Here is a 27,940-nt window from a genome sequence, read left to right as displayed (position 1 = left end):
CCCCACTAATGTTAACAGCAGGTACTTAAAGTAATTAGACATTATCGCCTCTCTGGTCTTTATTACTTCCTACCAGCATATCAGCTACTTCGTAGGCAATAAGAGCTGAATTAACAGGACCAGTTCAGGCTATTCTGCTTCCCTTCTTTATTCTGTATGAAAACACTGGGTCATGGAGCTACATGGACAGTCTGCGAGCTGCAGTGCTTTAAGAGCATTATTGCCAACTGCCATGGTATTTTGTAAGGGGAAAAAGCCACAGGTAGCAAAAGAACAGACAGCCAAGGTTGGGGGGGGGGGGGGGGATATGGGTAGACCACAGCGACATAAAGGCTGGAATGATTGTACAAGTCCAGCAGAACAGCTTGCAACTGTGCCTGTGCTATGAATTAGCTACCACATCGACCTGCAAGTTGCACTGGCAGCCTAGGGAGACAGATATGATGTGTTGCTCTTGTGAAAAGAAAGCCCCCTGTCTACTAAGCAGCTTTTGCTTGCCTGGGAATACCTGTTGCACACTTTTCATCTGAGGTTATTAAGAAACTCCTGTGCCCTCTATGTTGGGTTTTCAAAAAGATTTTACTCACACATTTAGAGGCTTTCCCATATTTGCCCAGCCAGGTGAAAGCTTCACCTGTTTTCTTCTCTCTCTGCCTTTACTCACAATTAACCCGTTATTCTGAGTACAGGCTCTCAGAGGATAATATATTTTCTTCCCACTCCCACAATATTTCTAAGCCTTTGTTTGTTGTTCCCAAGAGGGAAGGGAGAAGAGATTCTGAGCTCTTGAATCCTGCTGTCGGTTCTTGCCTGAAAGAGGTAAGTAGGGAAACTGAAGGGAAGCTGAAGAAAGTAGCCTGTCCCTTGTCAGCATTCACCTGTAATGGAGGGAAAATGTAGGGTTAAACACTAAAACTAGACCCAGGAACAGAAATTAATGGGGTACTTACACAGTTTCATCATTCTTGAACTCCAGCTCCCCATAAGTGTCTTCAAAATCCTCTCCACCTCCTTTCGCTGTCCCTTCTACTGTCCTATATGGCACTATGACTGTACCCCGAGCACCTGATGTCCTTAGGACTTTGACTTCCATCACACCAATGCTCTCACTGACATGTATAACATCACATTCAAATGTGAAGATGCCAGCATGGTCATCATCCAGTATAGTCACTGTGGCCACACAAGGAGAGGCCAGTATGGCCTTTGTGTTTATGGAGTTACTGAGCTCTGGATGTTCCTCACTCTCCACCACACGCAGGTTACTGAGCCGCACAAAGAAATGTTCATCCTCCTCAAAGATGTCATCATCAATAATTCCCACAGAGAACTCCTTCTGGGTCTCCCCTGATTTCAGGACAACAGTCCCCTCTGTGAACTCATAGTCGGCACCAGCATTGGCAGAGCCATCCTCTGTTTTATAGTCCACATAGATGGTCTTGGACATGTCCCCTCCTTTCCGCACCACTGTCAGGAGAACGGCACCACAGTTCTCAAGACACTGGTAGGAACATGGGTCAAAATAAATTTTGGACATGAATTCTTCAGGCTCATCTGGCTGCACCTCATGCAAGCTGGTGCTCTTCTTGGCTTGCTCAGCTGCATGTTTCTTCAGAATATTTCCAGCTCCAGTCATCATTCTGGTAGCTTGAATGCGATAAAAAGCTCTGCTCTTTTGCTGATGAGACAAGGCATAGTAGTTAGCCATTTCTACTAGCTGGTCCAAGTCCTTTTCTGGGTACTTCTGCTTCAGGTCCTTAAGGATCCGAATCATCTCTTTGCGAGATTCATCTACCTCCTTCCCCTCCACAGTCACTAGGTTTCCATCCAGAAAGTGGGAGTTCATCATCTTGCCATCCATCTCAATTCCCTTAGGGTGATCACCTTCTGATTCTATGATAATGCCCCTGTGCTTGTCAGTACGGTATTTTTTGTGCATATACTTATAGAAAAGCAGACGTTTATCTGCTATCCAAGCCAGAAGGACACAAAGGGGAAAGAAGAAAAGTGTGAGCAGACCTTCCCAGACCTGAACCACACCTGGAGAGAAGACAGCAAGGATCATGTACAACCAAATGTAAGCAAAAATGCTCCATGCAGCTGTGACAAAGAAAACCCTCAGGTGTTTTATCTTTCTGGTTTCCCCATCAGGGATCACATAGACACAGATGGCAATGATGATAAACATATTGAAAGCAGCACTGCCAACAATCGTGGAAGGCCCCAGGTCTCCAGCTATGAATCCATGCCCACATACTTCTATCAGTGATAGAAGGATCTCAGGAGCAGAAGAGCCCAGAGCCATGAGGGTCAAGTTGGAAACAGTTTCATTCCAAATCCGAATGGTGGTTGTTGTAGTCTCTCCATTGGGTTTCTTAATTGTGATTTCTTTCTCTTGTGATGTAATGACCTCTATAGATGCCATGAAACGATCTGCAATGATGGAGACTCCAAGGAACATGTAGATCAGTGCTACAAAGTATACAATAACCCGGGCAATTTTGTCCCCAAGGGATGGGTTTTCTGGGTACCATATTGGAAGGATAACACCCTCCTTGCAGTCAAAAGATCCTGAACATGAACTGTTTTGTACTGAACTGGTTGAGTCTCCCGTCAGGCCAGCATCCACCTGCAAACCATGCAAAAACAGCACAAAAGTAACCAGCCCAAAATGGAGGAAGGCCGAGGAGAGAGGCTGCAAGCTTAACCACGCCATACACAAGATGCAACTTCCACTGTGTAGATCCAAAAAGGCCGAGAACCTGGAAAAAAAAAACAGAGAGGGTGGAGGGAAGCATGAGAGAAAAGGAAGATGCAACATTTGCCCATACGCGCTTCAGTATCTCACCACTGAAGAGGACTGGTAGAGATGCATGGGTTGTCTCTCTGTCACTTTGAAGAAGGTATTTACCGTTAGCTGGTAACTCTAACAAACTGCAGTATTTACAGGCCTAACAGATGAAGATGAATTGCTAAAAAAGTAGCTCGGAGGAAAACTGTACATAATACCCCATTCTTGGCCTACAACATATGTAGCTGGAATACTGAGCACTCAGCTACTAGTCATCTAATGATGCCACGGTGTTATCCAGAACATAGCTCTTGAACTCAGCAGAAGAAACCAAATCTAATGGCTCCCCTGTCTCACCATCCAGGGCATGAGACAAATCAAGGAATCACCAGCAACAAAAGAAGCACCATCTTTGGCCACTGAGCAGTCTCCAAATGAAACTCTGTTTGTAAGACATAACTCAGTTATGAGGTACCATGGTGGCCAAGGACTTACTGATCAGTTAAGATTGGATTCTCAGCCCTTCACCTTGTCATGAACCATACTATTCTCTTTCCTTTATAACCAGCCTCTGGAAGAACTTGGTCTCAGTATTAGTAACTGACAAATCACAAGGTTTGTGAGCCCAGACACAGCCAAGTATCTCACAGGAAACATCAAACTTAATAGCAGCATTATCTAAAACACTTGGAAGGTTCAAGAGTCTCAGCTCCCACTAACTGTCATTGAGATTTGTACTCTTAAATCAGTAGGCCTGGCATTCTTTCCCCCTACTGTAACTATCTAAAGCTTGAGCAGTAAGTTAAAAGAAGTCACCTAGTCTCTCTTTGTAGTCAGTGGAAAGAGACAGTCACTTCCAGGGGACAGTCCTTGTGTCCCACCCCAATCTGACCTGAAAGATGTATTTAAGACACACATCTCCAGAAGGGATTTAATCCTTTCTCCTCTCTTTCCTTGGTCTACAGAGGGTGCCCAGACAGCCAGTTTAGAGCACATGCCTAACCTTCAGATGGCTACAGTTCAAAGAGATGAAATGGCCCCTGAACACTTCAGAAGGTCCCTCCCCTTCCCCCTTGCACTGTATGTATTCCAGGCAGCATTTTAATGTTATCAGCATTAACAAATGCATCTCAAATGGTTATTTTATCATCATGTTGTGTCACTTGCATCTTCTCAAAAGCAGGTGCAATCTCCCCGACATCAACAAAAATGTTTTCAACTTTCAGATAAAAATCTATAAAGACAAGCAAAACAGGAAGAAAAGCATGAACAAGGACTGCAAATGAACAAAACTGTTCCTGACAAAGCCCAGCAGAGGGAAGAGAATTGATTATGCACTATCAGGATCACAAATCCATATCAAACACCCTTGATATGAAAAAATAATACATTTCATGTCACCTGGATTAATTCAAAGGAGACAGATTCTCCCACATTAGCTTTCTCAAATGTCTACTTATCTTCCTTTTCACCCTAGATGTGGTGCTTGATTGAACCCCCAGGGATCCGAGGAACCACAGTCCCAGTGAGCATTGTTAGGCTGCACCAGCACCAGCCCTGCTGTCTTTTTAAAATGCTTCGCTGTCTGCATAGCTCAGGGTGACAGGGAAGACTGAGCTATCCAATATGTACAACTTGGGTATAGTTTGACTCTGCCATTTTGGTTCCCTTTCCTTTTTGCATGATATTTTGCCAAATTTCTAGCAGTAGGATGTTGGGAAATCCCTGAGAAAGGGCCACAGTACACATGCAGAGTAACTGTATGCAGCAAGCCCAGGACATTCGGGCTGCAAGGTAGATGTGTGCACATGCACAGTAAAGAAGACATGTTCCAGGTGCCTCTGACTCAAGGTGCATGCACAGATCAACTGCATGCGCACAGTAGCTCCAATACACCCAGGGCACATCAGATCATCCTTTTTTTGCACTGCAATTGCTGGCAGGTATCCACCAACCTCTTGACTCTTCCAGTTCCCCGAGTCTAGTTAACTGTACAGCAGCCAGTAGGCATTGTGTCTTCCAAGGTAAGTCATGTAGAAAGGGCTGTCGGAAAGACAGGAATAATTTCAAAAACATCTATGTGACTCAAGTGCCTAAATTTGGCTTCAAAAATGACTTAAGAATCTAAGTATCACTTAATTCAGAATCTTGTCTAGGAAGAGTACAATGACTACACTGCCCTCTGAAATAAATCACTGCTACCACCAACTTCCCTCTCTGTGGTACAGCCACCTTTTGTAATTAACACTATCTGTCTACCTTATATAAGGCTGTAATGGTTTCTATTGCTAGCCATTCCTCAAAACACTCCAGACTTTGCCAGTTCTTTTTTAATTTTTAATTTGATTTTAAGCAGAGGGTAAGTCTACTGATTATTCCTCAAACTAATTGTGCATGATTTCAAAAACAACCTCTATCAGAGGTAGCTTCTGTTTATACTTTTGAAACTCCAAACTCAAGTTACGGGTTGTAGAGTAAAATCTCAGAATTTGGCAGCAAGTTGTTTCACTGGTTTTCATTTGCTTTGATGAACATCTCAATGTTAAGTGGAGGTCAAAATCATTTTCTAATACAATACAACAATGACCCATCCTGCAATTCTTTGACACTGATAAAATTCCCCAGTGAAATCAACAGGAACTTTGCCCATAGAGACACTGTCTGATAAGATTTTAAAATGCTTTCAGTAATACAAAAAGCATTAACCTAACCAATCTAAAAAACACAGTGGAGCATTCTTACCCCTGCCCCCCTTCCCTTGGGAATTGGTGTAAAAGAACTTTATAACACAGAACAGACTATTAGATTTTAACACTGTTGCTAATAAAACACTGAGGTAACAGTTTTAACAGTCAGAAGTCAGAGGATAGAAGAGTTAAAATTCACACTCTAACTCTAGGTCAGCCATGTTGCTTATACAAGATCCACTTTTGCCCTCAGATATATCTACTAAACTCAGTTCAGAAATCGCTGGAGGGGATCTGTGTAGCTCTGGCCTCCCCAGAATGAAGTAGAGACATTCCCCATCCTTCCTTTAAGTAACGGTATTGATCTCAACAGGGCTAACTGTAGCATGATCTACCCTTCAGCAGGAGTCCTGCTCTGAGGATCGAGCCTTCATCTGGCAGGCAGGTCTGGAGCACAGTCCTGAGTCACAGCAAGTCACCCAGGAGGAGTCAGTGTCATTCCTCCTATTTCAGTCCAACAAAACAGCAAATCCACACCTGGTACAGGGAGGTGCAAGTCCAACTACGTCACTGCCTTGGCTGTGTGGGATACAAACAACAGGAGACTGCAGCAATAGCGGAAAGTCAGTTAGTATTGAGTGATCTTCAGCTTGACACCATTAGGATCATGAGTCTGTTGATTTCTGCCACCTCTTTGATATCAGACATCTTCTGCTCACACAGATCTGTGCCTGCTATCACTATCCCATGGAGTACATGCGAATAAAGGCAGTGGTACAGAGGGATATTTCTCCTATCTGGTAGGATAAGTTATGAAAGCATTCAATCAATGCAACAGAGACAAAAAGCTGAAAGCATCAGTGCAACAGAACAAGCTAGTGTTCAGTAGGAAGGCTCTGGGGAAGATGCATAACAGCTATTTTAGCAGGGAGAATGCCTTATTCTACAAGAGCTGACAATGGCCAAGTGATCCATAAATCCATAAATAAAATCCATAAACAGAAAGGATCAGTTCTTGAAATACTTTTGGAGACAGTCCAGAAAGTAGCATGGTTTGCGCTTGGGAGATATTGTCACATTAGACCTGAGATGGAAAATGACTTCAAACAACTATCAAGCTAGTTATACCTCTTACAATAGCTGAGTTTCAGAATGCTGATGTTTTGTGTGCTCTTGGTCTATAAAGAGGTAGAAAGCTGGGAAGGTTATACCTTAAAATTTAGCTTTTTGTATACAGCTACCCACATGACTCTAATGGCAGGGATATTTTCAAAAGAAAGTGTTCACAATAAGAAATCTAATCAGGAGGTAGGATAACACACTGATTGCTGTTAACACATATCCTCCACATACCAAGTTCTGAAGATCACTGTCAATAAATACAAAATCAAAAGCAAAGCTCCAAGTTTCTATTCATTTCTTATTTAGCCAAAACTCCCCTTAAGCCACCATCAAAAATAGAATCTTTGGATTTTGTCTGCAAATAAAATCAGGTCATCTGGCATTTCCCTCTCCTTCTGCTCTCCCTCCCACCCCCCAAATAAATCAGACACACTGAGTATATTTGTGGTCATACATACTCTCTCTCCCTGACTCTGGACTAGCAAGGAAATGCTGCTGATTATGAAAGACTGCTGGGTTAGCCCCGCTCAGGCTTGGGCGCTGCACTAGGTACAGATACAGACATCTCAAGATCAAGGGTTTTGTCTGCTTGGCAATCATTTGTCCCAGAACAGGGCAGATACAGTACAGCTATTAGTGGTTATTGCAGCACTCCCCACTTCTAGGCTGGAGGAGACAGAAATGAGGCTCACCTTAATAACAAGGTTGGTCAGAAAAGGAAAAAATTACCTCACATTCCTCAACTCCAGAACACACAAAAGCTTTCTGATTGAGCACACATTTTTTGATAACCATCAGCAAAAATTGAAATTATAGCCTTTCTGTCAAAGAACACAAGTAATCTAGTTTTTGCAGAAGAGGTATTATTCCTAATTCACACTCCTCCCTCCCCCAAAATAAAACCATAACAAAATATTTAACGGAAAACAAAATATATTTTCAATTGTCTCCATTCAAATGTTATTTAGCCCTTTGCTCATCATTACAATAGTACCCAAAGTGTAAGTTAAAATTTACTCACAATGCAAAAGCCAGAGCAGTGTAACTATATCCATTTTGTTAGACAAATGAAAATTTCCAACATAGGAAACATGTTGACAGCAGGCACCTATCTGATAGGAACACAACTGATGACTCCCAAGCTCATTTTACATAGATTATTGTACAGCAATAGGTAGTTTTAGTCCCTAGTACCACATCAGCTATATTTCATGTGGAGAAAAGCTCCATAACTCATGCTCAGTCCATGATATACCTCTGTAGTTTGACTCTGCAGAAAAGTTATGGCAGGGAGCAACAGGTGCTTGTTGCTTTGTGCTCCACATGTTGAAAAACCTGGGAATTACAGCAACAGAATTAGCTGCCTACAGAATAAGGCCCTCTATATCTGTCAAAAGCAGCCTTGTTTCTCTCAAGATCATGCAAAAACCTACTGGAAGAAAACAGGCTCTTGCAGCAAGTCTTTTAATATTTACAAGCTGGAGTCTCATTTCTAGCATGAATAGTTCCTACCATTCTAGCAAGACAAATGGGTGTTAATAGACATGAAACCTGAGGGTTAGTAATTTCTTATAGAACTGCTGTAATGATGGGATGTAGCATCCATCCAGTTGCATTAGGTGATCCCAGAGGATGACATAAATGGAGCACAAGTCTATGTATGGTTAGAAGCAGTCTCAAAACACCCAACTTGCCATGGGAACTGGTCCGTGATGTTTTTTCTGTATTTTAGTATTCAAGATGCTTCTGGAAAAGCAGTGCCATTAATAGCTAACCTTTGTGCCTATACTTAATTGTTCTCTCCCAATTCCACACGCTCTGCACTTGACTGGCTGGGCATTGTATTTTTTCACTCTCACTCCAGCTGGAAAATTACAGCTGTCTTAGATCTCTTTAGATGTGCTGCAAAGACCAGTGCTCCCAGCGTCCATGCCTCACCTAAGCACCCAAAACACGACCCTGAGAGCGAGGACCAGCTGCTGCAGAGGCCAGCAGCAGATGATATGAAGGCCCAGAACAGAAGCCCGCTTCAGGACTGCAGCAGAAGGGTCCTGGCTTGGCCAGAGTCATGCCTAGCTTCCTGCATACTGGGCTGGGAGAAAGCTTTCAGCCATGCCAGAAGTCAACATGAACAGTGGCTGTCAACCTCCACAAACCTCAGATGGCAAGTTTAGGCCAAAGGAATACTTTCCAGCCCACCAGAGGGAATACCCATGCACACAGCTACCCCAGAAAGGTCCTTTGTGTCAATATGCATTTATATATTATAGAAGCTGCATATCCAAGGGAGTAACGGTGTATGCTCCGTGCACAAACTTGTAAACAACAGGGAGGCAGACACTGAAGGAAAACCTTCAGTGGGTGGACACAGCCATGCTCCCTAGAACAGCCCTTATTTACAGCATAGGCCATGCTGTGCTCAGCCAGCATGCAGTCTCCTTGGGAGCCACAGTGTGCTTGCAGTTCAATTTCCGACACGTGCTCATGTTTCTGAGATTCCTCAGTATAAGAGACAGCAAGAATGTAACCCTTTTCATTTTTCTCTACATAAATGTAGCATTGTTTATATCCAGAAGACAAAACCTGCTATTTAGGCTGACAGAAGGCCATCCTAATGCTTAAAAGGCAGTATTATCTGCTCTGATATGGATGTATTTTTTTGTTTTCATTAATATTAACAATCTTTCTGTTGTCTTTTTGAAGGTGTTTTGTATTACTTTTGAGAGGCCAGCTCACAATGGAGAGAGCAACCTGCTCCTTTGCCTTGGGTTTGAGAAATGCAGGTAAGGAGTCAAAGCCTGCTGATGACAACAGCATATGGTGCTAGCACATGGAAAGCCAAAATACTCACACCCCTGCTCACTCAGGGCATTCACTAGAAATTACACTGTGAGTTCATTTTAATGCTTCAGTGGCAACCGCACATACATTAGGCAAAAAGTCACCATTGTGAATTTCTACCATTTGGAAGTCCCTGGGAAGCCTCCATTACACACTTGGAACCAGATTTTCAAACAATGGCTTCCTCATTGCATTTACAGGTATCTCTAAACACAGTAAAAGCTTTTAGGTGTCTGAATACCAGAGCATGCCTGAAAACACAATTCCTCACCGTCTCAATGGCCCCAAATTGAGAGGGCAGGTACTTTCAAGTGCATTCTTCAGGTCCACAATTTTGTGCCTATGATGTGAAAGGCTCAGTTAAGAGGCTGAAAGTTTTTCCTTTGAGGTTTAAGAGGCTGAGAGAAAGAAGTGGAGTTATTGGGTCACCCATTCAGTGGCCTCTCTGTCGCCCTGCTAAGGGTTACTTTTCTCACTGACCGCAGTTCTTCTCACAGAACAGATGGAGGCAACACAGAGCAGCTACCCGACCATGCGCGGAGGTGCAACAGGCTCCTCTGCTTACCTTCAGCTGCAACCTTCACGCCACCAGTCTTCCTCACTCTGGTTTATAAGGAGCAACGACGACTTTTGAGGGGGTGGTGGGCAGTAGGAGGGAAAAAAATGATTCTAGTGGTGTGAGGAAAACTTCTTGTCAGTAAAAGACATTTTATGTACTGCCTGTGGTAGCACACAGTGCGTGTTATTTACTGCTCCTGTATCAAGGACATACTACGTTGCTAGCTCAGGTGCCACCATCAGGGTGCAACTTATCTAGCAGCTAACAGCAGCCTAGAGGAAAGATGACAGTGGCATCTTGTGACATTTTTCTAGCACACAGGTGACCAAGATCTGCAACTGCTAAAATTAAAGATTCTAGGATTTGTTCCCAATGGTGCATTTGTGCTGCAGAGCCAGTAGTTATTTGTACACAGAGGTGTGCTAAATGATAAATAAGAGAGGGGAAAAAGCATTGTAGTCATACCTCAACCTCTTTAGATGCAGGATTGGTTAAGAAAAATACAAGTTTGAACAAGTTTTCTGACAGAAAACACTGATTTGAAAAAAACAAAGCACACCATGTGATATGCTGGGTTTGATGCAACAAGTAGCCAGGCAGTGAGCCTTTCCCCTGCCAGCTAGCAGGCTCCTGGGGTAGCCACCAGCTTTGCTGGGAGCTAACCTGGGCATCTGGGGGAAGTGCTACTCCAGTTCACCTGGGACCAACTTGTTTCTTTCTTATGTCCTCCTCCAAGGAAAAAGAAAAAACACATTTCTGATTTATTTTTGGTCTGGATACAGCAAAAAATATGTTTTACCAAAAATGCCACATTATCCACAACAGAAAGTCTGGGTTCTGCACAACTCCACTCAGAAGTGCTCATTCCTGGCTCAGCAAGGAAGAAAGTATTGAAAAAGAGAATGGAGGCAGAAGCAGTATAAACTGGGCAGGGGAGACAGGGCAGAAGGCAACGAGGGAGCGGGACGAAAAGGCTACGCTTCAGAAATAATTTTCCCCACTGCAGCAGAGAACAAGAAGCTTGTCATTCACTTTGTTAAACTGAAAACTTTTACACTCCTCTATGTGACAGGCACAGAAAAGGAGGTGGGTAGGAAAAGTTCTGGCTTAACCCAATTAGCATGGATTTCACAGAATTACTCAAACTAGAGCCAGAAGAGTTGTCTAGTCCATTCCTAAGGGGCTAGTGCTAGATTGTTCCCTTTGTGAACATTATTTTCCAGTACTTTGTCCAGTCCTGCTTTAAATTACCCGAGTGATGGCATTTCCACAACTTCCCAGAGAGACTATGCCATGATGTAATTTATCTCAGAGGTTTTAGACGTCTTCCTTATATTTAGGATGAAATTAAGAAAATTTATGCTGCTAGTTCTTATTAGACTGTCCTTGGAACACTCTCAACCATTCTCCTCCCGTCCTGAGATTTACATGCTTCAGATATTTGTAAATAGCTATTCTCCTCTGCAGTTATTCTTTGGCCAAACCACACAAATTTATTTTAATCTTCATAAATTAGCCTAGGCAGCCCTTTAATCATTTATCTTCATCTCTTCTTGATCTCTCTAAATGGTCAGAACCAGCCTGGTATCTGGGAGCTCCAAATCCTAGCATCCACTCCCACCAAAATCAGCAGATCTCCTGTTCCTTTCGGAGCAGGTAATCAGAACCTGGGAAATTAAGTCTCATCCCTCAGATCTGTCATACAATAGTTTTTTATGAGGTACTGGACCATTCTGAAAATTAAATCTAGATTGATTTATACCAGTTCATTTTATTGCTCAAATTTCTGAAGATCTCTTCACCATTTTACTGTGTGTCCAGATTGGTGGTGCTTGCCATTGATGGTGGACTGCCATGTTGACTGAAATACATAGGAATAAAGTAGAGATTTCCAGGGTTTCACCCAAGGAGTTAGGTTCTTAAGCTGAAAGAAGTGTAATATATTGTAACACCCACACTGCTTCTGTGGATCTGAGTATAGCAGGAGACATGAAACATACACTGAACTACAGGTTACCCTCAAAATACTTCCCAATTTGTTTGGTAGTGCCAAAACCTGTAAATTCACCCAGGTGAATAAAGTTCTCAAGTAAGATTTCACAGAGCACTCTCACCCTTTCCTGACACAATATCCTTTACCGATGATTTAGATATCTTACTGCTTCAGCATTTATTCAGCTGTTAATTCTGCAATTGCTTTAAAAAATAAACCCTCACATCCAGCATGATTAATTCAGTCTTCATAAGTCCAGGCTGTTTATTGCTCTTTGTTCATTTATGCACTAGCTGTTTACAGATTCTCTCTTAATATTAGCTCTGTTATTTGCTAGAGACTCAAGTCATATTTACCATATGGTAATTGCAGAGATCACACGGACAACAAACAGTGGAAGTTGATCTGTTACAACAATTACAGTAAGTGGCAGCACTCTCTAGGCTATTCTCTGCCCCACCTTCATTTCTGCTCCCCCCACCCTCTGATGTCTTTTCTTGTGGGATGTATAAAGCCATATGCCATTCTGATCTCTATCGTGTAGGTAGGCAGAGATTTACTCTTCACTACAGCATCACTAGACAGGATTATTCACCTTTTTTTCTTTACAAGTCTTTCAACTGCAGGTCTGCTTACTGTCTGCCCTCCCTGGCAGCCTGCCTCCCTCTGTTCTTTCAAGGGTAGATAATCTGAAATACTGTCTGGAGCTAGTCACCATTACATGTCTTCTCTTTCACCATTACAAAACCACTTACTTCGTCCTTTGCCTCATCCATGGTCTCACCATGCTTTGTCTTGGATACTTCACCAAGGGAGTCGCATAGGGCCAGATTTTCAAAGGTAGTTAGAAGCTTAATGGAGCAGCCCTTTAATCCACTCAGGCATCCTGATCCCACAGAAATCAAGGATTTTCCATTAGACACCAAAATATGATTTAAAATTTCTGCAGGTAATCAAACAACTATGAGAGGTCACTGCCATCTTCTCCAAAGACAGACATCAGGTTTACTTCTTAGTTCTTATCAAGAGCACTGGGGAGGTCCTGCACCCAAAAGGTGTAGGATTCAGCCAGGTGAATAAGTGATTTTGTTCTTCAGAAAAATTCAAAAATCAAGACTTACTATGTGTATGTCAACTTGGGAGAGGTATGTACAAGGAGGCACCTTGTTTAGAAAGGGTGAAGCTCGCCCTTGCCATTTCTACCACGCCTATAAAAATACCCCCCTTACTCCCAGCAGTCAGCAAGGCTTAACTTCAATACCAATGAAGCACACTAAGAAACCCAGATGCAAGGCAATGTGTATCAGACAAATTTCCTAGAAAAGTACTAAACAATCATGGTATTACTTATCTCCAAAGTGGGAGAAGTACCATTTTGATTATATTCACGGCACTACTTACAACAGCTTCCCTCCTCTGACCCTCCCTTCCAAAAGTCTCCTTTTGTGCAAAGTCATCCTAAAAATGATGACTATCTTTCTAGCTTGGAGAACTTACATACAATCAGCTGAAGGCTGTTAGAGTGAAGAGAGAGGACCCTTAGGGCCAGATTTTCTTTGGCGTAAATCAGCAGAGGTCCAATGATCCCAAGTCAGCAGAGCCAGTTTATTCTCCTGGAAGAGCAAGCCTGAAGAGTTCAGGCAACATTTCATTTAATATAACACTCCAATAGGAAAGTTTCATTTACTTCCTCTTTGTAATTCATGCCACATGCATCAGTTTGGGATATCTTCCTGCTTTCTTCATACAAAGTGCACTTTTCTCCATCCCATCGCAGTTCCTTCATACTGATGCTCCATGCTGGCCCCAGATTTACTACACCTAGTCCTGCCAATAGGAAAAGCTGAGTCATGGGAGATGATTGCTTCAGCCAAACGCACTGAAACAAGACAAGGGAAGGAGAAAAACCTCCTTCCCCCACAACCCAAGACCCATCTTCTAGCAAACAAGGCCTGGATTCTCCCTTCTCCAGCAAGTACCAAGGGTCACCTTGGATCAGCTTCTGAAAGTACCCCCGTTCCAAAGGTACAATGACAGGAGTCACTGGCTTACCATAGATGCTTGGAAAACGTGCTTAGCTCATGCAACACCTGCTCTGTTCAAGCCATTGAGGCAAAGAGAGAGGACAGTCTCTCTTCTGCCATTGAGGGGCACAGCCTCCGCTATTGATGCTAGCCATGCCACACCTCTATTGGTTTTACTGAGGAGCTCAGAGTCCCCTTCAGGCACTGCAGAAATTATCTTTCCATCCATTTCTGCAAGGAGAATATTAAAACAGAGATGTGCTCTACTTGCTTTAAGTCTAAATTTCTCCAAAGACAAGGCTAAGGCAAGGAAATTGCAGGGTCCCTCTTTTACTAGGAATACCAGTGGAGGACTGACTTGCGCAACAGCAAAGGTAGGAATTAACAAAGGAATTAGCCTGTTTTCACAACCTTACTCCACCACATGCAGCCCGCACTCCCTTGCTCCCTCACCCACCCCAGAAAGCCTCTCCCTTCCCACAGCACTTCTGAGGCAGCACCCCAAATCCAGCTTGTGCTGGGTCCGCTGACAGTAACTCCTGTCATCTGGAAAGTCTGTCACAAGTGATGGAAAGAACCTGCTTCACTCAGGAATGGAAACAATAGTCCCCAAACACCAGCAGGTAAAGAATGGCTGAACAGGGAGAGCGTTCCCACCCTGGGGAAGACCCACCAGTGCTACGAGCTAGAGTCAGTGGTGCAAACAGGTAAAAGAACAACCACAAAAGGAAGCAAGTCACTTTTAAAGAGAAGCAAAGCCTCAAAATGCATCTACTTTGCTGTGGGAGCTTAATGAGCAGACAACTGAATAAAGGTGGCTTTCCAAGGAATTTGAGCCCTGTATCCCACCAAGCCTCCACTCTTCAACAGCCCTTCCTCTTCCCATTCTCCGTGCCCTCTGATCTCCTCACAGACATGCACACAAATACTCCCATCCCCTTCCCTGACCCCTCCTCCTGTCACAGCCCCTGTGGCCCTTCATAGACCTAGCCAGCTAAGCAGGAGGCAGCATGTCTTGCAGCTCGTTCTGAGCTGTATGTGTGCTGGCCAGCCAGTCAGCAAGCCACTGTCACCACTGAAGCACACTTCATGAAGTGTGTAAAGAACATAACATCTGAGAGACCACCACTCCAGGTGTGATCGCAGCCAGCCTGCAGTGCCTAATAGCTGTTGGGAACAACTGACAGAGTGATCATATAAGCCTGATTTTCCTAGGAAACCAGGCTAAGAACATCCCATCCCAACCCTGGAATCGCAAGCTCCACAACATTTGTTAAATTGTTCCAATGGTTCGTTACACCCACTGCTAAAATGCATCACTTTACTCCCAGTCTAAGTTTATCAAACTTCAGCCACTGAAATGTGTTCCTCCTTTGTCTCCTGACTGAACACTCATTATCAAATGTTGACCCCCATGCAGATACTTGCAAATTATGATCAGGCCATCTCTTAATGTTCTCTTTGCAACATTAAGTAGATGAAACTTCTGGAATCTTACACTACTAGGCCTGTTTCTCAACCTTGTCATAACTCCCTTGACCCCTTGCTCAGCCTTCTCCTGGAAATCAGCTGTGGTCAAAAGCCCAGCGCTGGTGAACCTGACAAAAAGAACAAAGAGGGTAACAAACAACTGACTCAGAGCTCACAAAATCAGGGTTATTTTATATAGTGAAAAGTGGAAACTTTTTTAATTCTATGCTGTGCATTTGTGTAATCAGTGGAACTCAATGCCCTAAGAAATAAACTAAGACAAACACTGGAAGGATCAAAGCAAAGCTAGATGCGCATGCAAATACTCAAAATATCCAAAGCTTCACCAGCCAGGATGCATCTGTCCTCTTGCTCCAGAGTATATTCCAACCATTGCTTACTGGTTTTTGTGAAACTCATTAATGTGCTCGCCAGAGCAAAACCTGAGAAGACCTTCCTAACTGAGCATCTGGTTCCTCACTGGGCCAACCATCTGGTTTGGCCCAGCAGCCAAGCCCATGGGCCAGTGACACAGGCAGCAAGCCACATGCACAGGAAAAATGAGGGGTTGGTTTGAACATGTGGGGGATGCTGCTAGAAGACTGCAAAGGTACAATGCACTGGAGTTGCTTTGTGAAGCGGCAAGTTGGGTCAGCTACTGGAGCAGCACGAAGGAACCTACAGATTTAAGAGGGAAGTGCAGAGGCGGGAAAGGGCCAGAGCTGGGGGAAGAAGGACTGGCCATGACAGAAGACCAAGGAAGCAAGGAGATAGGTCTAGGAAAGCAACAGGTAAGCAGGCAGTTTTCTAGGGAGTGACAGAGGCACACCAAGTGCAGATGAGCATCTTCTCACCTTCAGTCTCTCAGTGTAATTCCCCAGAGGGGAGGCAGCTCCTTCATGCTCTGAAGGTTAAGCTGCGCCTTCTGCCTGGCACAAGAGCACAGTGCAGCTAACGGGTAAAACTGCCTACCTACTTAAAAGCAAACCCCAACACTGCCAGGAGGGACAGGCTTTATTTTTAGCTGGGACACCAGCAGGGTCACTGCTGGTGCTGCATTTCCCCACCAAAGCCATGATTTTATGAAGTATGCTGTGCACTCAGGGTCACTGCAGGGGAAACATCTGTCAGGTCAGGTCTGGGGAGATGGATTATTTAAGTTAGGGAAAAGGAAACATTTATTGGAAGAAGTGAACCTGAAACTACTCTACAAGGTTAACATAGAAGGAAAAAATGATGCTTAAAGAATCAGAGCAGGTGGTAATTTATGTGAGGGCAACTTCTGATGCACCCATCTCCAAGATGCTCAGTCAGGAGAATTTCCCATGATGTCTAACTCCAGGGGCATCCCCTGTGCTTGCCTGGCATAACCCAAGTTTTGAAAGACTTATTCTCATCTGGGGGCTACCAAAATAAAAGCAATAGCATGTCCCTCTCCTTCGCCAAGATCCTTTTTGAAGAAAAACCCACACAGAGAGACAGAGCTTGCGTTGCATCTTGAAGGCAATGACACTGAGAACTCGCCTCACTCCTGGTACCCAGGTCGTCACACAGTGGCCCCAGTTAGCCACGAGACAGGCAGCTCCCCTGGGGCTCTCACAGCCTCACATCCTGGCTAAGCACGGCTCTCTCAGTGAGCGCAGCACAGCAGCACACACATAGCCCACTGTTGCCTTGTGAGGACAAGAAGTCATGGCCTCTTTGGGGTTTAGTGGGTGCAAACCTAATGAAACAGTTGGCACCACTCCTGTTTGCACTGCTAGGGAATGTAGTCTGGAGGCTTCAGCATGGAGTGTGAGTTGTCAAAGGAAAGCAGATGAAGTCCTGAGCACTAGCATGAGGCTTTCAAGGGACTTAAGAATTGAGAGAGGGGGGAAGTTCTTGTTTTTTTTCTGTTCTTGAAGAACTTTGAAGACATGTTATATCTGAGAGAGGCTGGCCTAGACTCTCTGTGTTTGATTCTTTATCAGAATCAAACTCTGTGCACATTCTTGGGAAGATTTTATGTTTAAAATTCTTTTGTCTTTTTTTTCCTACTGATTCTTGAGCCTCTTAATAGCTTAAAAGGTGCTTTGCAGACCCCATCAGTCTTAGGTTCTTTGCAAATAATTTGCATTCATGACTATCCATCTCATCAAGAGGAGACTTCAGGGCTGAACGAACTCCAAGCTTTAACTGCTTCAGGCAATTCAGGCAGCAGCTTTACAGGTGGAAGCAGGGCTACTTAAGCCAACTTGAACATTTTCCACCTCTGGTCATTTGTTCCCACTCTGCACTACACTGTCTTTTTCTGTTGGCCTGTTTGCACAGCTGTGCCATGAACCAGAATGGGGAACTGATCTGGCTGAAAAGTAATCTGAAATGTGACCAAAGGAAAAAAGACCTTTTTGGTGGACAGACTCCCTAGACCAACCTACCATGTGGTCACACATGCCATTGTGCCACCTTTCAGAGAGTGGAACAAGAGCAGGAAAAAAGCAGCTGGGGTGGGAAGTGTATAGAAACCATGTTACAAATGACAAGTTTGGCAGAGGCATTAGCTGTTGGGGCAGGGGCAGGTTTGTCTCTTGCAGCCATGAATTCTGCAGGGCCTCCTGGAACATTTAACGCCCTTGTCCCACTGCACAAAGACAGAGACAAGTGTGCACCATCATCCCCAACCAACACATGCATCCAAGGGTCACTGCATGATTCCCAGTCAAAGCCATGGAAGAGGATAAAGGCACTTACTAAGGTGGACTTCTAACTCAACATCAAAATGTTACTTCCCATCATGGAAGGTACACCTCAGGGTGGTAAACCAAGACTTTCAGACCTTAATGCCCTGAAACAAATATTCCTAACAGCAAAGAGAATGGAGGGTGAGACAAAGGGTTCCTCACACAGAGTGTTACTCTGAGTCCCCGTCTGTCACCAGCTGGGGTAGGCCTGCAGCGCAGGGCAGAGGCAGCGCTGCCTTCCCTTCTTTGGGTGTGGGGAGCTGCAGCACCAGGGCAGCAGGAGCTTTGTGGTGGATTTCTCAGCCTGCCCAGACCCTGGTGACAGACTGCTCTCTCCTATTGCTACTCGGATCAAGACAAGACACATCCTGACTGAGTTGGAGCCCAGTCTCTGAGAGAGGTGTAGACATCCTCCGATTCTCCCTGCCTTTGCCCCCTCTCTGGCCTGTAGAAGGAAACCAGCTTTCCCCTGCAGGTAGCACATGAATACATTGGCAGTGCGCCTTGCATCATTGGCACTGGAGGCCCATGTTCCCCTCAGCACAACCTCAGCAGTCAGATCTGAGTCCCTTCTCACAGTTATATACTGCATCACTACATTTCTTTTGTTTAAAACCATATCCTGCTTTATTGCTGGACAGAGCTGCTGTTTGCTGTGAGACAGCCTCCAAGTACCAGTCTAAAAGTGGGTGATGACGAAAGCAGCGGCAATGCGAATTCTTATACATCTGTGGTTTCTAAAGCTCTTTGGCACCTCCATGGATGCAAAACATGCCCAGCAGCATAGGATATTTAGTATTTCTGACTGCTCTTGACCTGGCTGTCTCTGCTGCTGTCCTGAGTTAGGAGGTTTAGGTAAAAAGACAGCAAAGTATACAGAGGAAGCAAACAGAGCAAGCCCAGCTTTGCAGCCTTGAAATAATCTGCTAGTGAATGGAAATGCTGAATGAAAACAGAATCTTTTGCCTAAATCTGAGTGCTCTGGAAAAGCTCCCTTTTTTATTATGATGGAAAATCCTCATTGGAGTGTTTTAGTTTGAAAACAAGCTACCATAAAAGAAATGTTAAGAGCCCTAAGCTCCCCTCTCTCCCATGATGTCAACTGTCAGAGACATCAATGACAGCTCAGCTGCATGATCAGAGGCTTCAGTGACTGGATTTAAAGACAATTACCAGAAAATTAAGAGTTGTAAGAGTTGGTGGGGGTGGGGGGGTGATTGTCACCTGGTTATAAATATGTCTTATGGGGTGAACTAATCACTTTACGATGTTGTATTGCAGGAATGATGGCACCTGGATCTTCACATTGTGACACTGGCCAGATAGGTGGTGGTGGTGGTGGTACCTTCAAAATGGCATGACACATCACTGCTGCTTGATGCCTTGCTATACATGTAAATTCCTATGACAGAAATCTCTAGAGATGAGATTGGTTGGCCATCGTGCTGAACCTCGTGCAAGCACATCTGTGATGGCCTTCACCCAAAGAGTTTACAATTTAAAAGCATTAGGGCATAGAAAGCAGTGGGGAAGGAGGGAAGCCAGCTACCTTTCCATGCCATGTCCGTCTCCAACCAGCCCAACAGTCCCTACAAGCTATAGGAGACTTGAGGTGGTGCCAGGATTTCATCCTGGAGGTAAGCAGGGCCTGCAATCTCATTTAATGCTGCAAACCTCTATAACCCCATGTCACTGAAATCAACTAATGTAGGACCATGACCTTAGCTGCACAGAAAGTGCTTTAATGGTGCCCCAAGAACAGCTTGTGATCCCATGTTATCTCTCAATGCATAAAACTCTCCAGGACAGAGACTACCATTTATTACACATTTATACGGCACTCAGAAACACAGGCCCCCAACTGGGCCAATGCCTTTAGGAGTTACTGTTGTCTAAACATTTAATCAAAATGGTATTAATCTCTGCCACAATACCTAAGCACAGTGAGTGATGGTAGACAGAGCACCACAACTATCAATTTCCTGGCTTCAGGGATTTTTTTTTCCATTTTAACATGAGCTTTTTTTTGTCTGTAATTTAATTTAATTTTTTAATACAGAATTAGATATTACTGCCTGATTGAAAAAAAAAAAGAAATTTGGCAGGCAATCAAAGCCATTTTTTAACTGTTGAAGCACATGAAAGGCATCTGAAACGCAACAACAACAAAGAACAAGGAACTATTTGTCAATGCTGCTTGGTCATTGGGGAAGCTTAGGGGAGGAGACTGATGCTGTTTGTTTAAAACAAGCAAACAAAAACCTGACAGACAGACCATTTATCTGTATGGTGCTCAATTTTTAAATACTGGTGTAGGGAATACATTTTAACTTGCTTTCTAATAAAAAGTGCTGACACACTCAGTTACGGCACTTCCAGGCCTTGGGGTGGAGGCTGCCGTTTGCAGGGAGGACCCTCCGCAGCAGAGGGATGCATGCTAGATCAGAGGCGACAAGTCAGCAGGTTGGCCCAGCCCCTCAGCAACCCCCTTCCTATTCGCAATACCACAGGACCTGCTACTCTCAGACCTGCCTCATCTGACTTCGGACCCTACTGCTCCAGACGAAGACAGAGGAAGAAGGCAGGCCAGGTTTGTTCTTGCATGCCTCCTTTCTTCATACAACATAGGCAAGAAGAGGAGCAGTGCTCCCACCACCCTGCAACTCTGCTATTGAGGTGCAGAGCAGGCTACCTGTGCTTCCCAATGAGCAAAGTCAATTCAGGGTGGACTGAGAGCTCCTGCATTCACAGCGGCCCAGCAAGACCCCAAGGAGCACAGCAGCGTGCTTATGAGACCCAGGTGTTGCCCACATCTGGATGTGCTTTCGTGCTCCCATTCTGGGCGCTGGCACAGAGCGCACCTCCTGCACCCACCAGGACAGTGCAAAGGACTGCCCCGCCTGGCCAGCAGCATCCGAAATCCCACGTGCCATGCTCCTGGATGGCACCTTTGCAGAGGAAAGGGGTAATTTGTCTGCAAAAGCACTATAGAGAGAGTCCCTGTAGGATAACTACACATCTAGCTTCCCTCTAGCATCCAGTCACCCACTGGCTGTAGCAAGCATATCCTCACCAAATCCCCATACAGATAGAAAAATATCATGAACCGCATTGTACGAATGAGACCCAAAGAGATGAAGTGACATGCCCAGCATAACACTGGAGGCTTGTCACAGAGACTGGGAGCCTACCTGCATTTCCACAACCCTCACATAGGACCTCAGCAATGGGATTACCACAACATGTCATACCATGTGCATTTGCGAAATGCTTAAATCACTTACTAGAATAGGATTCATATTTGGCTTGGAAAAAAACCAGACTGTTAGTTATACTGCACCTTTTACTTAGAGCTCTGTATCTATTCACATTAAATCCTCTTCTTCCACACCTAGTTAATATTACGCCCTTTTTATTTACATGGGAAGGGTGACTGACTTGACCACGATCATGTTATACACTAGTGGCATAATTGAGGACTCCTGTGTTGCTCTCGTTCTTCCCTAGCTAGCCCTCAGCTGTAGCTGGACATGCTCTTTTTTAACATTACCACTTCTGCTCAGGAAACACAAGTCTTGTTCACTTGACCACAGAAGCCTGATTGTAAGCACCAAACAAGAATTACTTTCTCAGCTAAACCATGATCAGGGCAAACAAATGTGTGCAACAGCAGTAGATGGAACAAGATTAGAAACTCCCTAGAAATGTTTATGCTGCATGAGAGTGATACCTCTCCCCACTGCACCAAACCTACCGAGCATCTTCAAGTATGTTCAAGCATTTTCACCTCTGTCCCAGCAGTTCCCCAAGCCAGCTCTGCTCTCGCTGGCCTCCCTCTAGGCTCCCAGAGGGCACAAGATGAACACTTTTGAATGGGAAGATGCCACTGACTATTACCTAAGTCTTGCAGCACTATCCCCTCCAAAAATAAAAAGCAGCTCAACAAAATCACCATTTTGCTCTGTGAAGAGATGTGAGGCATTGAAAAAATATACATATATACATACAGAAGGAGGGCAAGATGTTCATATGGCACCCCTTCTCACCCTCCTGGTTCCTCCAGTGTCTTGCCTTAAATTCAAAACATATCTTTAGGGTGAAATCCTCAAAACAAGCCTGGGAACAAACCAAGGCGCCAGGAACCTGATCATTACACTACAGTTCCACTTTTGGGGGTTCTGGGAGCGGGAGAAGAAATGGCCATACCCCCTTTTTTTTTTTAATAGAGCAACAATAAAAAACACTTACAACAGTTTCATCTCCCAGCCAGGGTGGTACTTTAGACACAGGTGAAAAAAATAAAGCTATGAAGAAAGGCTGGGAGGGAGGAAGAATATGAAATTACTCAACATTTAGGTCAAATTATATATGTCTGTGTGTGAGTGTGTAAATATATATACACACACATACTATATATATGTGTGTGTGTGTGTGTGTACATACACACACACATATATATGCATATATAGAATTTCTCTCTCCCTGTCTGTCCAAGGGGCTGTGGGGGGAGCCCGGCAGCCGGCCCGGCGGTGCACGGCCCCGTGCCCTATTTAGGGCAGAGCCTGGCGCAGCAGCTATATCTGAAACCCGGATAAACAAGCCCGGCACCGGCGGACGGAGCGCGACAGCTGCCCGGGACGGCTCGCCCGCCCCGGGGGCCCGGCGGCGGCCCCACGCCCCCGCCCCACCTGCCCCACGGCCAGGGCTGGCCCAGCCCCGCCCCCGCCCCATTGGCGGAAAAAAAATGGGGGGAAGGAAAAAAAAAGGAAAATTTATAGCACTGCATGCGCGGTGCTTTCCCCTCGGCGGCCCCGGGGCAGAGCCGCCGCCGCGCCAGCCCGCTGCCCTGCGGCCGCCCCGACCCCGCGGAGGGCCCGGCCGCGCCGCCGCCCTCCCCGTGCAGCCCCGCCGGCGGCAGCGGCGCGCTGCTGCGGGGCAGCCCCGGCCCGGCCCGGCCCGGCCCGGTCCGGCCCGGCCCGGCCGCCCCCTCCCCGGCCGGCAGCCTGCGGCGCCCGCTCCGCTCCGCTCCGCTCCGTAGGCAAAACCCTCCCCCGCGCTCTCACACACACACACACACAGAGCCATCACGGCTCCGGTAAAGCAGCACGAACGAATTTACCAAGGCAGCCTCCCCCCGCCTGGGCAGCGTTAAATCACCTTCCCCCAGGAGATGATCCTGCAACGAGCCCTCCCCCCTCCCCCAGCACTTCGGTTCCATGGGCTTTCGCATGCATGAAAGGAAGACCCACTTCATAGCAGGAAACTTCACCGCCAGCCTTGCATTTCCTACGGAGCAGGGGACAGAAGCCTCTTACTTACCCCTTCTGGTTGCTTTCCTGACTTTTTTGGAGGGTTAGGGGGGCTCTGCTTGCTCCCCAATACAAATCCTTCCGGTTCCTAAAGGGAGCTCATTGCATCTCGTGGTTAATCACTGACGATGTGTGTGTGTGCGCGTATGGGGGGGTTCTCCTTTGCATGTCAGTCCAACTTGCCTCGCTTGCTAAAAAGCCTGTGCTCTCTTTTGCAGCTGTCAGGGTGAATGGGGAGGTGCATCTGGAAAAGGGGGTGGGGGTGGTGGTAAAATGTTGATAAATCCACCAGCCTTGATCTTCAGCCCTGTGCAGTGTAGTTGGGCAAGGGAAGGGAGATCTGGCGAAGGGGGAGGACGAGGAAGGCAGAGATGAATGGGGGTCGAGAGAAAAAAAGAAAATGAATTGTACCCCAGATTGCAATTGAATCTGATGGGCTTCCCCTGCTCTCGCTCTCACACCATCAGGGCTTGGTCCAGACTTCCCAGCATTACGGTGCACAGCAAACCGCTGAGACTGATTTCTGGGAGACAGCGAGGTTTGCACAACTGCAGCAAGAAGCCAAATCAAAAAGCCAATCTGCGAGCCTCCAAACTCCACGTCACCCTATCAGCTGGGAGCAAGAACTGCAACAGAATTACAAGCCATGCATATTTATTCTTCCGAATCCGGGGGGGGATTTTCAGATTGTTTAAAGCAAGCCACAGTGAAACTAGAGCAAACCCTTTTCAAAATAAATACAGGCAGAACAGCTGTCTTGCCTTTAACATGCACACATCCACACACATATATCTCTATGTGATCTCTGAGTACATATATATTTATATACCTACACACTTTGAGCAGCAATCACTCCTGTATCCTCCAAGTATATAGACTTGACTTTGTGTATTTTGAGCGGGGGGGGGGGGGGGGGGGGGATACAGGAATTGAGCCTCAGAGCAGAAGATATCTATTGCATATCTTAAATTTAAAGGATCTGCCAAACGCAGAGATTAAATATAGAAAACAAATTATATAGGCAGTCAGTCCTGGTATCCATCTGAAGCTGCATGCTTTGGTTTGGGCTTGCAGAAACTACCTAGTCATTTTTTTTAACCAAAGTCAAATAACAACATGTAAGGCAGCAAGTCATTTTGAGGCAAAAATATATGCTGCCTCCAAAGTTGCTATTTTACTTTGGCAGAAGATGACTAGCCTGGTGGTTTCCATGGCCGTGGAACAGAATGGTTGCTTTGTGTCATGTACAGGACACAAAATGATATTTGCACACAGGTTTGTCTCTCCTTGTGATCCCCTCTATTTTTGGCGTTCACTTCCACAGCAAGTAGGGGCAGACATGCCTCCAAAAGATTCACCTTTTGGCATGGCTTTTCACTTATTTAAAGAATCACAAAGCCCACATACTGTAAGGCAATGATCCCTGACGCAGCTGCATACAGTAGAGCAGTTCTGCTGAAGGATGGGCTATTTCATCCTCCAAAGAGAAGCTGCCACTGCTCCATCATACGCCGGTGACTGGTCTCTCCCCTTGTCCTGTGACTTGGTGAGGGCTATTAAGCAGAAGCTTTCTGGTAACACTTGAGCATATGACAATGGGAAGAAAAGCTGCAAATGGGCTGTGGTTAGCTGCAGAAAATCCCTGAAAATGAACTAGCGTGCTCTGGTTATGGATCCAGAGAGCAACCCCTGGCCTCCACAGTCTTAATAAAAGGGATTCAGAGACCTGGAAAAACAGTTACTCATTCTGGTCTGGCTACTTACAGTTATCAGTCAGAGTGGGACATGGAATCCCAGAGACAATGGGGCAGCTGGAGAAGGCCATGAGGGGACATGATTACTGCCAGACAGGGAGAATGAGTAGGAGACGGCTGCGTGGAAGAGCGTAGAACATGCTGTGGGTCCAGGCCTTGGCACAGTATTGCCCCAAACATCATCTGCTGCTCCCTCTGTCCTCAGATAACCCAAGCAAGGCAGTCTCCTGGGTAGGAACGTAGCATGGATGTACAAGGGCCAGAGAGCAAGGTGAGATCTGACACATGATGAGGTGACTGAGCTCGGGAGTGCCCACACCAGGCTGGGCACACATGGCTGGCAATTCAGCATGACATCAGGGAGGGAAAGAGCTTCCCCCATGGTAAGCAGGGGTGTGCATGCGCACACACACACACACGTGTGGCCCAAGCCATTAAAATGCCCAGCTGTCACTTTGGAGCTGTGGAAAAGCCCTTATTAACATCGATGCATAGAAGTGGCAGCACAGTGTTGATCGTGGAGACCTGTGGGCATCGAGTGCTTTGCTTAATCCACTGCCAGCTGTGCATGTGGCCAGGTTTCATTTAGCCCATTCTGCTACATGTTGCCTGGCCGTGGCCAGTGTCAGCCACAGGGCCACTGCTGGTGGCATGAGCATTGCTCCTGTGCCATATGTGAAGGGCATTGGTGACAACGGGCTGGCCCGGCTACACATCCAGCGCTGGGCCCTCCCCAGGGGCAGTGGGCTCCTGGAGGAGGACTGGTACATACACACTTAAAGCCCTTGGGATCCAAGGGCGCTGGCGTGAATCTGCGCCACCATGTCTCCATGTGGCCACATCCACATCTCACAGCCTCTGTTATGGGGGGACAGTCCCTAGGGTAGCAGCAACCATCTCCTCCAACTCTGAGCAAAGGAGAACGTCTTTCCTGGCACATGAGGAAACTCTCCCAAGCCACAACTCATTGTTAAGTGGTTCCAAACAATCGTTTTTGTTTAACTCTCAGTGAGAGCAGGCCTGGAGTTGAGGAATAATGGTACAAACTGCTCATCAGCAGGAACAAGCCCTGGGGGCAACACACAAATTTACAGTTGACAATAACCTAAGACAGACACAGCTCTTTATTGTACACAGATGTTTCATTTCACCTCATCTCCTCAACTCAGAACATAAAATCATGCCTAATACGTTTAAGAAATGCTCCTAGGCATTTCCCTCTTTCCTTCCGTTCCATATGGGCCTGGTCTTATGTTGCTCAGTTCAGGCAGAAAATACTTATCACAGCAGGGAGTGTATGAAATTTTTTATCTCCTTAGTTTTAAAGGTGTGCTTGCAAGGTACTAACCTGGGATGAAAGCATCCAAAACCTTTAAATTAAAAAAAAAAAAACTTATTTGACAAAGCTAACATAAACAAAATACAAGGATTTCAAGCTACTGGACTGCTCATCACAGTCTGACTAAACAAACCGGGATTTCAACTTTTAATAAATAATAAGATCACAGGATGTTTCAGGTGTTATCTAACCTAAAATAAAACTACAGAAAGACTATCAAATACTAATATCTTAAAGGAACATATGCTATTTCTTTCATAAAAGCTTCTCTTGCTCTCTGGGAATGACAAGTTAATAATTATAACGTTCAGTAGTAGCAACAACAACAACAAAATTTATAAAGCAGAACTCATTCCCCTCCAGACTCCTCCATGACTGCCTGAAACCTGAAATAGAAACCCCAGGGATGCAAGATCTCTTGCAGACCAGAAGGGCATTGCTTGGGCATTTTTTCATGAGCTTTCACAACTTTAAACCAGCTCTCAAACCTGTTTTGGAGCTCTTGAGATTTTGGGCTGAGCAAGAAATGCAGGCTTGGTTCTTCCTTTCCTTGGCCACTTAAGAGAAGATTGTTCTGATTTAATTCATGATTTCAACATGCCATGGGTTCATTCTTCTGCTAGCAACCACACTGAAAATAAAGATGCTGCCAGTAGAAGTTAGCTGACAGCAGCACTGTCAATAAAGATGGCTTACGTAACAAGCATCCACTTGCTCTGCTGTGGCAATGTCATCTATTGACATAAAAATCTGCCAGTGCCATACAAATTCTGGAAGAAACTCTGGGAGCACATCAGTTGAGTCAGAAGACACCTGTTCTCTCCCTTCATCCACCAAATACACACTTAACACATAAAGATAAGAGTGTCACACAGCATCCATCCAAACTTTCAGACTGATCTGGCCATACTACTACTGTATTATGGTGGACACCAGAGCTCCAGGTTCATCTCCTCCCTGGGAAATTTCTAGTTGAACAAGTCCAGAGAAATTAAATTGCTCTCATCACCTTGCTGTCCTCCTCTGATCTTTCAACTCTTGTCCTAATGGCCCACGAATGGCCACAAACATGATCTAAGTTCTTGTTGCTTAAATACAAGCGGCCCAACTGCTCCTAATACATTTGTATCCAAGGGCCTGGTACAGCCCCCTTTTCTCATTCAAGAATTGGTCTTGATGCACCTGGGTTATGTGTCATATATTTTTTCATAGCTTTGCTTTTCATCCCTCATCAGCTTTCATCGGGTGCCTGCTCTCACTAGTGTCAGAAGAGATGGAATAATGTGACATTTATTAGTATGATGAATCTGCAGAGCCTTGAAATGAAGTTC

The 27,940-nt window shown here is 45.3% G+C and overlaps 1 protein-coding gene across 3 annotated transcripts in view; it reads right to left on the bottom strand.

The window, feature by feature from the left end:
- Window positions 1-23,621, bottom strand: part of SLC8A3 (solute carrier family 8 member A3) — a 136,390-nt gene extending 112,769 nt beyond the window's left edge. For all 3 annotated transcript variants that reach the window (XR_010884019.1, XM_067295566.1, XM_067295567.1), the window contains exons 1-2: window positions 23,527-23,621; window positions 951-2,762 (exon numbers count right to left, since the gene is read on the bottom strand). Coding sequence is in view for 2 of the 3 variants with exons in the window: in XM_067295566.1 (XP_067151667.1) it covers window positions 951-2,716 (1,766 nt within the window). In the remaining variant the exon portion in view is untranslated. The remainder of the gene's footprint in view (window positions 1-950; window positions 2,763-23,526) is intronic.
- Window positions 23,622-27,940: the final 4,319 nt, after the last annotated feature.

This window comes from Apteryx mantelli, chromosome 4 (assembly GCF_036417845.1).
Source record: "Apteryx mantelli isolate bAptMan1 chromosome 4, bAptMan1.hap1, whole genome shotgun sequence".
Taxonomy (NCBI): domain Eukaryota; kingdom Metazoa; phylum Chordata; class Aves; order Apterygiformes; family Apterygidae; genus Apteryx; species Apteryx mantelli.
The sequence above is the reverse complement of the archived record's forward strand: the minus strand, read 5'-3'. Positions and strand labels throughout refer to the sequence as shown.